At 41.1% G+C, this 12,265-nt stretch overlaps 1 protein-coding gene across 2 annotated transcripts in view; it reads left to right on the top strand.

Annotated features, from left to right (window-relative positions):
- The window catches only part of SLC22A4 (solute carrier family 22 member 4), a 49,417-nt gene that overhangs the window by 35,004 nt on the left and 2,148 nt on the right, over window positions 1-12,265 (top strand). Inside the window, exons 6-10 of one of the 2 annotated variants that reach the window (XM_008014361.3) lie at window positions 2,969-3,063; window positions 5,960-6,174; window positions 7,055-7,237; window positions 10,018-10,147; window positions 10,773-10,910. In XM_008014361.3, coding sequence (XP_008012552.1) covers window positions 2,969-3,063; window positions 5,960-6,174; window positions 7,055-7,237; window positions 10,018-10,118 — 594 coding nt within the window. In that variant the 3' untranslated portion in view covers window positions 10,119-10,147; window positions 10,773-10,910. Of the gene's footprint in view, window positions 1-2,968; window positions 3,064-5,959; window positions 6,175-7,054; window positions 7,238-10,017; window positions 10,148-10,772; window positions 10,911-12,265 lie in introns of those variants that run through there. The other variant, XM_008014360.3, reaches the window with a different exon arrangement.

Genomic DNA, 12,265 nt, shown 5'->3' with positions numbered 1-12,265 from the left:
TCAATTTAAATGGATAAAACAACAACAACATTGAGCGTGTCTAACACTTCTGCCCTTCGGGACTGTGCTGGGTGTTTATTGGTATTTATCAGCTAGGTGGCCTGATTCCTATCTGTGAAACTTACATTCTAGTTATAGGGATTTACCTACATGGATGAAAGCAATCATAAAATAGATATGAGATACATAGTTATGGACAAATAAGAATATAGTTCAGTGTTAAAACATATGGTTCTGGTAGTGCCTTTATATATATATAGATACACATACACACATACACATATAAAAATATGTACATATGTGTGTGTGTATGTGTATCTATATACATATATATATACACTTTAAAAAATTTTTGAGTCTCACTGTGTTGCCCAGGCTAGAGTGCAGTAGTGTAATTACAGCTCACTGTAGCCTCAACCTTCTGGGCTCAAGCAATCCTCCCACCTCAACCTCCCAAGCTGGGACTATAGGCAATTGCCACCAAACCCAGCTAACTTTTTGTATTTTTTTTGTAGAGACAGGGTTTCACTATGTTGCCCAGGCTGGTCTCAAACTCCTGGGCTCAAGCAATCCTCCTGCCTCCGCCTCCCAAAGTGCTAGGATTACAGATGTGAGCCACCATCCTCAGCCTGACAGTGCCTTCTTTCTTCCTGCCATGATGCACATCTAGCCTGAACTGGACAAACCCATTAAGGGAAAGGGGGCTTGCGCTTTCCTGAGGCCTGGTCATCTCCCCTGCTCACCTCCTGTAAGATCCTCTTTAGGAGGATCTGCAGAGCCCTGTGCCAGCAATTGCACCCTATTTAGAATGATATTGAAGAGCCTACCAAATGCCAGGCACTGTGTTCTGCTCATTTAATGCCCATGCTTTTTTTTTTTCTCCAAAAAAAGAAACTAAGGCACAGTGAAGTTAAGGAACTTGCCCAGGATCACACAGATGTTAAACTGGGATGTGTGACCTAGTTCTCCCAGGCACCAAAGCACATGCTCTTAACAACTGTGATTTTTCACTTCATGTTAGAGGCAGTAGCATTAACTTCGACAGGAAAAGATATAGAGTAGAGCATTGTCTTAGAAAGCAATCTCAAGCATCCTTGGCTTCAGAAGAAACACCTTCAACCTGCTCCTGGTACCTGATCCAAAGATATTTTGGTGGCTCCACCCCGGCCAGGGACAACCACTGGATATAAGGATATTCTCGTTCTGAGGTTTCCAATCCTGGCTGCTCATCACAATCACCCAAGTGCTTTAAGAATACAGATTCTCAGGCCTCTGTTTAAAAGAGTCGAAGTAGGCAAGCCCAGGGAGGAACCTGGCAACCTGCATTTGAGAAGGGCCCCGTGGAACCAACAAGTGTTAGCGCAGGCCTGGTCCACAGGTCCTGTCTGTGTGCACCACCCCAGAACCCTCCAAGAGGATGTCTAGTTCCCACTAGTTTATGCAGGGGCTTTGCTTTGTTGTAATACCAGGGTTATTCTGCTGGGGTCCATGTTCTGGGGCTCTACAATCCAAATAGTGCAGTAGAGAAAAGGCAATGTGGCTGTGAGCTGTGTAAGTGTCTGCTCATTCCTAGAAAGAAGGACACTCACATTTGGAGAGCACCTGCTGTGAAGGCAGGCCTGGCACTCTCACTTCTTCATAATAGAAATTCCTCCCTCAGTCTCTTACTGCACATGCACTGTAGGGCCACAAAGTCACAAAGTCCTGGTACTTCATCCTTGAGAGATTTCCCCACCTCAGAGCCTAATAATTTTTATGTTAGTTTCAATTCTAATCAGCTTGGTTACCTTGATTCATAACTCATGGCAAGTTAATATCAGCAAATTAAAAGCAAAAGAATAGGCCGGGCGCAGTTGCTCACACCTGTAATCCCAGCACTTTGGGAAGCTGAAGTAGATGGATCACCTAAAGTCAGGAGTTTGAGACCAGCCTGGCCAATATGGCGAAACCCCATCTCTACTAAAAATACAAAAATTAGTCGGGTGTGGTGGTGGGTGCCTGTAATCCCAGCTACTCGGAAGGCTGAGGTAGGAGAATTGCTTGAACCTGGGAGGCGGAGGTTGCAGTGAGCTGAGATCACGCCACTGCACTCCAACCTGGGCGACAAGAGTGAAACTCCCTCTCAAAAAACAAACAAGTAAGTAAATAAATAAATATAAATAAAAGTAAGAGTATAAGCTCATCAATAGCAGTAAGGATTTGTCACTGACCGCTAATGGCTAGCCTCTTTTCCTCAATGATACAGTAATAATAATAATAATAGTTTAAATTTATTGGACATTTACCATGGTTCAAGCACTGTGCTAAGCCATATATATATATATATATATATGGCTCATATATATATGGATCATATATTTTATATATATATAAATATGATCTCATTTAGTCTCTCAACTCCCAATTAATATATCCATTTTATAGAGCAGTAAGCTAAAGGCTGAGAGGCAGGAGAATAGCTTGAACCTGGGAGGTGGAGGTTGCAGTGAGCTGAGATCACGCCACTGCACTCCAGCCTGGGCCACAGGGCAAGACTCCATCTAAAAAAAACAAATAAGCAAATAAACAGAGAAGTGTAAAAAGCAGACGTGGCCTCAAGGAAGGGACTACATGGCCCTACCCTTCAATAGGCAGTCCTGAGGATCACAGATCAGTGTGGTAAAGGACATCCATTCTCTGACTGTCAGTCAGAGAAAGGCTATATTAGACAACAGGCTTTGTATAATGAGACAGGGAAGGGGGTGTTATATATTTAAAAGGCTTCTGTGTAAAATGGGCTGCAAACATTTTAAAGTGTCAGAATAAGCATCATATATGTAGATGCCCTATTGCCTCCAATTCCCAGACTTCTAAGCATAGTCAAGGTGAAGTGAGAGTTGCATGCATAAGTTTTCCCCATGCATCATAGCCAAAGATACTTCCTTACTACCTCTTAATCTCATGGTTATTTGCATTATTTTGCTTACAGGAGCTAAATCCCCTGAAGCAGCAGAAAGCTTTCATTCTGGACCTATTCAGAACTTGGAATATTGCCATAATGACCATTATGTCTTTGCTGCTATGGTAAGTAATAAGTGACCTGGAAATGCAGACATCTGGCACATAAGTATGCAACTGATTTTCTTTAACTCAGAGGAACATTATGGCAATGCCTGGATTTTCCTGGGAAAAATTAAGAGTATAAAATTCTAAATTATTTTGAAATGCCTCGATTCAGTTCACGGGACTAGATACTGAAAAAATGTCACTGGGTGCAGTGGCTCACGCCTGTAATCCCAGCACTTTGGGAGGCCAAGGTGGGCAGATCACCTGAGGTCAGGAGTTCAAGACCAATCTGGCCAACATGGTGAAACTCTGTCTCTACTAAAAATACAAAAATTAGCTGGGCATGGTGGCGCATACCTGTAATCCCAGCTACTTGGGAGGCTGAGGCAGGAGAATCACTTGAACCCAGGAGGTGGAGGTTCCAGTGAGCCTAGATCACACTACTACACTCTAGCCTAGGCAACAGAGCAAGACTCCATCTTAAAAAAAAAAAAAAGCCACAGGGTACAGTATTTAAGTCTGCAGTACTGGGGCCCAAAGGGAGAGCATTCCCTTTCCCCCTCCTAAAGTTATGGGATTGAGATCATTGATGTCCCTGGGTAAGGGTTCCCTCTCCACCAAAAATTATGAGATTAAGACTAATGATATCCCTGGTGCCTGAGGCAGAGATGCTAATTCAGCTCCTGCTTCCTGAAGCTGACCTGGCAATTGAACAGTGAGGCTAGAATAACCTAGATCCCCATTGCCTGGATTGGAGCCTTGATAAGCTTTTTATATGTGCCAATAGCAAACTAACAAGTGGCTTTCAGGCACAGAAATAGTGAATTGGCTTTATAGATTAGATTTAATAATTTATCTGCCAAGAAAAAAAAGAAAAGGAAAAAAGAAAATTCCTACCCTATGATGGCAGCGCGCGCGCACACACACACACACACACACACACACACACACAGACACGCACACACGATGATCGTCAGAACTGGCAGATTTAGGCTGCAGCTAATCTAAGTTTATTTTTAAGGGCCATCTTACTTGGCAATTAGAAGAGATCAATGACAGAGCTTCTGCCTCTGAATTAAGCAAGTCTGTCCTAGGTACATGGCCTTCTTAGTTCTGACATTTCAGCATATATATATCCCTGATGCAAATGCTCTTGGGCAGTGATGCTACTAAACTAATAAAAAATTAGTCACTAGTTCTATCTAAGCTGCTCCTATTACTAAATGGGAAAATCACTAACATCCCTTGGGCAGTAAAGTTTAATTATTTGTTTTGCTTATGAATTAGTCCTTGCATTATCTAATTTGGGTCTAGTATGTGTAAAAAGATCCACCAGTGTTCCTGAAATCATTTTTCAGATATCCTCTGCTTCTCAGTCATGTTAATAATAAGCAAATTTCTACACAGGGGCGTCTGCATAGTGCAGTTGTAACAGAAACTCAGGTTCAGTCACTTATAGCTTGCGGCGTCCAATTAACAAGAGCAAGGTCTGATGTAACGAAAGTGACTTTTTATTCCAAATCTAGCTTAGGGAGAAGGGTATCGGCTTCCTGCCTAAAGGGTACTGCTTCTCTTTTTGAAGTGGAAAGCAGGCACTTCTAAAAGGCAGAGGAGGATGCAAGCAGGTGAGGGCTCAGAGGGCTAGCTTGCTGCTTTATCTACTGGGCAGTTGAGTTGGCACCTTCATGGGCAGAAACAGGTTGTATAGGTGGCCAAAAACTCTAGCAGGCATACTTTAGGTTGGAAATTGACTGATATCGCTTGAGGAAATCTGGGGGGTGAGAGTTCCACTCTGGATCTTCTAAGCACATAGTTAGATGAACTTGCCCTGCAGGGAGTGTCCAGTGAAGAGGAGGTTAAAAGGCTATAATTGCACTTCTAAAGAGGTAAGTAGAAAGTGGGGAAAAGGAGGAAAGAGAAAAGAAGAGAGAGAGAAAATAAACTATCCCTTAGAAAAATGGGGGTACTCAGTTACATAGTTATTTTTTCCACAGAGAAGCTTCTTTTATTATTATTATTATTATTACTATTATTTTGAGATGGAGTTTAGCTCTGTCACCCAGGCTGGAGTGCAATGGCGCGATCTCAGCTCACTGCAACCTTCGCCTCCCAAGTTCAAGTTATTCTCCTGTCTCAGCCTCCCAAGTAGCTGGGATTATAGGCACATGCCACCACCACACCTGGCTAATTTTTGTCTTTTAAGTAGGGACAAAGTTTCACCATGTTGGCCAGGCTGGTCTCAAACTTCTGACCTCAGGTGATTTGCCTGCCTTGGTCTCCCAAAGTGCTGGGATTTCAGGCATGAGCCACCACACACGGCCCACAGAGAAGCTTCTACATGAAAGTTAACTATAATGACAGAATATACAGGCTGCACTCTATGATAATTTGAAGCATTAGGGGACATTCGCTCTTTTCCCTAAAGAGAATCGGAATTTATTCTAAGTGAATCCCACAGTATGACCCTTGTATCTCTTTTTTGTTAAAGAATGAAATCTGGATTTTATGTTCACTGATGTGACTAATATTTTTTCTTCAAATAATAGCTCTAAGAGACTGAGGAGGTACAAACTATTCAGGAAATAGGAAAACTTGAAATCAACTACCTGAGAAAAGTTATTGTTGAATATTGGTATATCTAGACTAGCACTATCCAATAGAACCTTCTGCAGTGACGGAAATGTTTCATATCTATGTTGTTCAGTATAGTGGCCACTAGTTACATGTGGCTATTGAGCACTTGAAGTGTGGCTAGCATAACTAAGGAACTGAATTTGTGGTTTTATTTAATTTTAATTTATTTAAATTTAAGTAGCTAACAAGGTTGTGGCTACTTATAGGACAGCAAGATATAGAGAATTTCTTGACCATCATAAAATTTTAGAGCAATTCACAACATCCCTTTTTCTTTCAGGATGCTGACCTCAGTGGGTTACTTTGCTCTGTCTCTGGATACTCCTAATTTACATGGAGATGCCTACCTGAACTGTTTCCTCTCTGCTTTGATTGAAATTCCAGCTTACATTACAGCCTGGCTGCTATTGCGAACCCTGCCCAGGCGTTATATCATAGCTGCAGTACTGTTCTGGGGAGGAGGTGTGCTTCTCTTCATTCAACTGGTACCTGTGGGTAAGAAGTTAACCAAGATGAACAGCTTACCAGAAAAGACCCACATATTGACTAGGCTGCTTCTGAGTCACTGCTCCATGTTTATTCAGCCTTTACATCATAAGCCATTCATAAGTCAATTAGACAGGTGATTGCTCACTACGTATGTTGTTTCCTGTGTTCAAAACAACTACTCCAAACAAAAGAGAGCCTCAGAGAAGCAGAAAGCACCAAAGAGGAAAAGTAACTCTTCCAGTTATCCCCCTTCACAGAAAGACTCACCTAAAATCTCCCTTTAACTCATAGTCATGATTCCTAATTTCTGGCTACTCTCAAACCTTTTCCCTGGGTGTATATTCAAGTATTACAGTGAGAAGGACATGTCGGTTCCAGGATACATTCAGTGGTTTTCTGGTCTGAATCTTTAAGTAGTTAAATAGCGCACAAAAGGATATATGCTTCCCTTTTCCCCTTGTTTCTGATGTTCTCATAATATTAAAATGACAATAAATTATTGATAGTAATAGAAATACACATTTCTTAGTAATAAGAAACAGGATAGAAAGGATTGGTCCTCCTCTTTGAAGATAAAATTTAACTATATTAACATGCTAATAGCTTACCCATGAAACTGTTGTAACAAACAAAAGACAAGTCAACAAAGGTCACTGAATGCATTAATGACCTAGAATAACAGTAGAACAAAGTACAAAGCCACCCCTCATGCTCCATCTTTGTCCATGCCCAAATACTAGGACACTGGAAGAGAAAATGCTATTTTGGGAATATATTTATGTTAATAAAAATACTCCCACTGAAGCAAAAAAGACAATTAAAACAACTGATACAAGAAAGTATCACTTCTAAAAGCACCCTTGCTTATACAGGGTCTCTTTTCCAGATTATTACTTCTTATCCATTGGTCTGGTCATGCTGGGAAAATTTGGAATCACCTCTGCTTTCTCCATGCTGTATGTCTTCACTGCGGAGCTCTACCCAACCCTGGTCAGGAACATGGCAGTGGGGGTCACATCAATGGCCTCCAGAGTGGGCAGCATCATTGCCCCCTACTTCGTTTACCTCGGTGAGCTGCATCTTGTGCATTTGTTCTTCCTTTAAATTAGTTTTCAATATAAAAGTAAGATTTTCATTGTGAAAATGTCAAATAGCATAGAATGTACTGGAAAAAACGTACAAGTTCACCTCTTCTCTCCCAGGAGGAGCTCTAGAAAGCCAACCACAAACTGTTTGATGAGTAGCGCTACAGATATTTTGTTTTGCACAACACCATGTACGCATGTATGTATATACTTTTTTAAACACACAAGCAGTTCGGGCGTGGTGGCTCATGCATGTAATCCCAGCACTTTGGGAGGCCAAGGTGGGTGGATCACCTGAGGCCAGGAGTTCGAGACCAGCCTGGCCAACATGGTGAAACCCTGTCTCTACTAAAAATACAAAAATTAGCCAGGTGTGATGGCAGCTGCCTGTAATCCCAGCTACTCTGGAGGCTGAGGCAAGAGAATTGCTTGAACCTGGGAGGCAGAAGCTGCAGTGAGCCAAGATTGCACCATTGCACTCCAACCTGGGCAACAAGAGTGAAACTCTGTCTCAAAATAATAATAATAATAATAATAAATAAAAACAATAAACACATAAATAACATTATATATGTTGAAACTTTTTAAACTTAACATTGTATCAGAATATCCTTCCAAATGGTTACATATTGCTCCTTTACCTTCTTTTTAATAGGTACCTCCTTTTAAAAATGTATATAAGTACATTTTAAAATAAGTATACCTAAGTATAATCTACAGATAGATTCATACAAGTAAAACTCCTGGAGCAAAGAGTGCCATTAAAAAATTTTATGTATATATATATACACACACGTGTGTACATGATGTGCAAAACAAAATGTCTGTAGCACAACTCACCAAACAGTTCATGTTGGTTTTCTAGGGTTCTTCCTGGGAGAGGAGAGGTGAATTTGTACTTTTTTCCAGTACATTCTATGCTATTTGACGTTTTCACGATGAAAATCTTACTTTTATACTGAAACACATAATTTATTTAACCAGGCTCCAATGAATGGAGGACATGTAGGTCATTTCCAGGTTTTTGCTATTACAAATAACATTACAACGAACATTCTCCTATGCTCCTACACCCTTTGTGAATTCACTTACGTATATTTGGATTTACAGATAGATTCATAGAAGTAAAATTCCTGCAGCAAAGAGTGCAGTTAAAAATTTCATAGATATTCCCAAATTGAACTCTACATATTGTACCAAATTATAATTTAATTATTAATAAGTAAGAGTGGTTGTTTTCAATAATCTCACCAACAATAAAGATTACCTAATTTTTTTTTTTTTTTTTTTTTATTGAGACAGGGTCTCACTCTGAAGTGTAGTGGTGCCATCCTAGATTCCCAGCTGACTGCAGCCTCAATCTCCCAGGCTCAAGAGATCTTCCCACCTCAGCCTCCCAACTAGCTGAGACTATAGGCATGCACATCATCAAGCCCAGCTAATTTTTTTTTTTTTTTTTTTTTTCTGGTAGAGATGGGATTTTGTCAGGTTGCTCAGGCTGGTTTTGAACTCCTGGGCTCAAGTGATCCACCCGCCTCAACCTCCCAAAGTGCTGGGATTACAGGCTTGAGCCACAGCACCTGGCCTACCGAATTTTTTAATCATTGGTTATCTGTTATGTGAAAAATGGATATCATTGTTACTTTCATTCCTATTTATTAATTATGAATGAGGTTGAGCATGTTTTTGTGTATTTTTTGGCCATTCTATTTATTTTTCAGTGAACTGACTGCTCATGTTTTTTGCCCTTTTTTTTTTTTTTTTTTTTTTTTTTGTTTGAGACAAAGTCTTACTCTGTCACCCAGGCTGGAATGCAGTGGCACAATCTTGGCTCACTGCAACCTCCGCCGCCCGGGTTCAAGCAATTCTCTTGTCTCAACCTCCTGAGTAGCTACAACCTCCTGAGTAGACTACAGGCACATGCCACTATGCCTGGCTAATTTTTTGTTGTTGTTGTTGTATTTTTATTAGAGACGGGGTTTCACCATATTGGTCAGACTGGTCTCGAACCCCTGACCTCAGGAGATCCACCCACCTTGACCTCCCAAAGTGCTGGGATTACAGACACGAACCACTGCGCCCGGCCTTCTTTGCCCATTCTTTAATGGTGTATTCATCTTTTTCTTTTTGATTTGTACAAACTCTTTGCAATGGAAGAAATTAGCCCTTTGTATATATGTTGTAAATATTTTTTCTAGTTTACCATTTGTATTTTGACTTTATGATATCTTTGTAATGAAGACAACTTTGGTTTTTATATACTCAAAGGTGTCAATCTGAAATAACACTACACAGGTGTTTCAGTAGCATGTTCAATCTGATGTAGGATCTGACACCCCATGCCTGGTCCTCATTAAGGACTCTACTGGTGAGAAATGCAGACACACCTCATGAATTGGACAATTGGTTAACTACTGGTACACATGCACACACACACACACACACACACCTGAGAACATATATGAATTCTCAGGAAAGGTATAATCCAAATCCTTATAGAGAAAGAGAAACATTTTCCTAACTTAAACATATTCTGCACAGTTGCCCTGTGCCACACCTGAGATAGCAGATTATACAGAGTGCTGTTATTTTTCCCTTTGTCCTTCCCTGTACTTTCATACTATGCTCAGATGGTCCAGTGGCCAGACACTGGTACATAAGATAGAGTCCAAGAGCCTTTTACTCCACATAGCTACTCCTGTTAGTGACACAGAGGCCTCAGAGAAGCTGCAATAACAATATTTTCCTTATGTTTTGGGTCAAGTGAAATCCATGGGTGTGCTGTTCCTCTGTAAGCTCTGTATGTATACAGAGGCAAAGCAAGATGAGGAGCTGTTGTTCTCCTGTATGAGTAAAGCTTCATAAAGAAGAGATTACATATTAACCCAAGACATGTAAGTGCTGCAAAAAGAAGCCAAATCCAGGCACACAGTGCCTTTACAGAATGTGCCTGATACTTATTGTTTACTGAGTTAATCTGGTGTGAACATAATACTTAGTTGTTGTTTTTTGTTTGTTTTGGTTTGGTTTGGTTTGGTTTTTTTGAGTCTCATAGCTCTGTGGACCTAACTTTCCACTGCAGCCTACTAGTTTGGGCAAAAGCAGAGGTCACGCCAGACTTATCATGGCCAAAACCCATCCCTGAAACATCCTGGTTAACCTCCTTCTCTTTGATGTTCTCCTATCCCCCATTTCCAATTACCTCTACCTTAAGAAGATAACTCTGGTAAGCAAAGAACTCTACCAAAGGAACATCTGTCACATATGACTGAGTAGTAGCTTAGAGGATACCAGTTGACAGGAGAGAATGAAAAGCCTTATGATAATGCAAAGGGATTACAGAAATGCATATTGTCATCTGCCAAAAAGAAACTGATATTTTGCTTACTTTTTTTCTCTGAAAATATTCAGATTTAAATCCATTCTCTTATACTGTTCACCACCTTCATAAAATGATGCTCAAGAGTGCCCAGAGAGTCATTGTATCTGACTGATGTTCTTATGTCCCGTGCTTTACAGGTGCTTACAACAGAATGCTGCCCTACATCGTCACGGGTAGTCTGACAGTCCTGATTGGAATTCTCACCCTTTTTTTCCCTGAAAGTTTGGGAATGACTCTTCCCGAAACCTTAGAGCAGATGCAGAAAGTGAAATGGTAAGTAGAACTTTTAACAAAATGATACCGAAATGCCTTAGGGAGAATATGCATGGAAGAATAGCTAGGAAGTTTCTAAAAGAGAAGAGTAATAAGCAGAGACTAGCTCTATCAGATAATAAAGCATATTGTTGACTGGGCACAGTGGCTCACACCTGTAATCTCAGCACTTTGGGAGGCAGAGGCAGGTGGATCACCTGAGGTCAGGAATTTGAGACCAGCCTGGCCAACATAGTGAAACCTCGTCTGTACTGAAAATACAAAAAATTAGCCGGGCGTGGTGGCAGTCACATGTAATCCCAGCTACTCAGGACGCTGAGGCAGGAGAACTGCTTGAACCCAGGAGGCAGAGGTTACAGTGAGCTGAGATCACACCACTGCACTCCAGCCTGGGCAACAAGAGCGAAACTCCATCTCAAAAAAATAATAAAAATAATAATAGGCTGGGCGCGGTGGCACATGCCTGTAATCCCAACACTTTGGGAGGCCGAGGCGGGCAGGTCACGAGGTCAAGAGATCGAGACCATCCTGGCCAACACGGTGAAACTCTGTCTCTGAAATACAAAAATTAGCTGGGTGTGGTGGTGCATGCCTGCCGTCCCAGCTACTCACGAGGCTGAGGCAGGAGAATTGCTTGAATACCTCCCGGGAGGTGGAGGTTGCAGTGAGCCAAGATCATGCCGCTGCACTCCAGACTGGGCAACAGAGCGAGACCCTGTCTCAAAAATAATAATAATGATAAAGCATATTGTTGAGCAATAGTAATTAAAACAGTGTGACAATGGTATAGGAATACAAACCAATGGAATGGGACAGAGTTTAGGATAAAACCTAAGAAAATAAAAAATTCACTATGTAATAAAAAGTAGCAAAGTCAAGGGGGAATAGTTATTTAGTAAAAGGTATTAGAACATTCAGCTAGACATTCTGAATAAATTAAAAAGTTGGATCTTAAAAAAATGCATTGGCTGGGCACAGTGGCTCACACCTGTAATCCCAGCACTTAGGGAGATTGAAGCAGGCAGATTGCTTGAGGTCAGGAGTTCGAGACCAGCCTGGCCAACATCATGAAACCCCATCTCTACCAAAAATACAAAAATTAGCCAGGCGTGGTGGTGCACCCCTGTAATCCCAGCTACTCAGGAGGCTGAGGCAGGAGAATCACTTGAACCAGGGTGACGGAGGTTGCAGTGAGCCAAGATCGTGCCACTGCACTCCAGTCTGGGTGACAGAGCAAGACTCTGTCTCCAAAAAAAAAAAAGCATCAAGATAAAATCCAGACAGTTAAAAAATTTAGGCCTAAAAATGTAAAATCATAAATGTACTAGGAGGAAACTAACATTTTTATAACCTTAGA

Source organism: Chlorocebus sabaeus, chromosome 23, assembly GCF_047675955.1.
Source record: "Chlorocebus sabaeus isolate Y175 chromosome 23, mChlSab1.0.hap1, whole genome shotgun sequence".
NCBI classification, from domain to species: Eukaryota; Metazoa; Chordata; class Mammalia; order Primates; family Cercopithecidae; genus Chlorocebus; species Chlorocebus sabaeus.
Note: the sequence above shows the minus strand (reverse complement) of the source record. Positions and strands in the feature narration are given on the sequence as shown.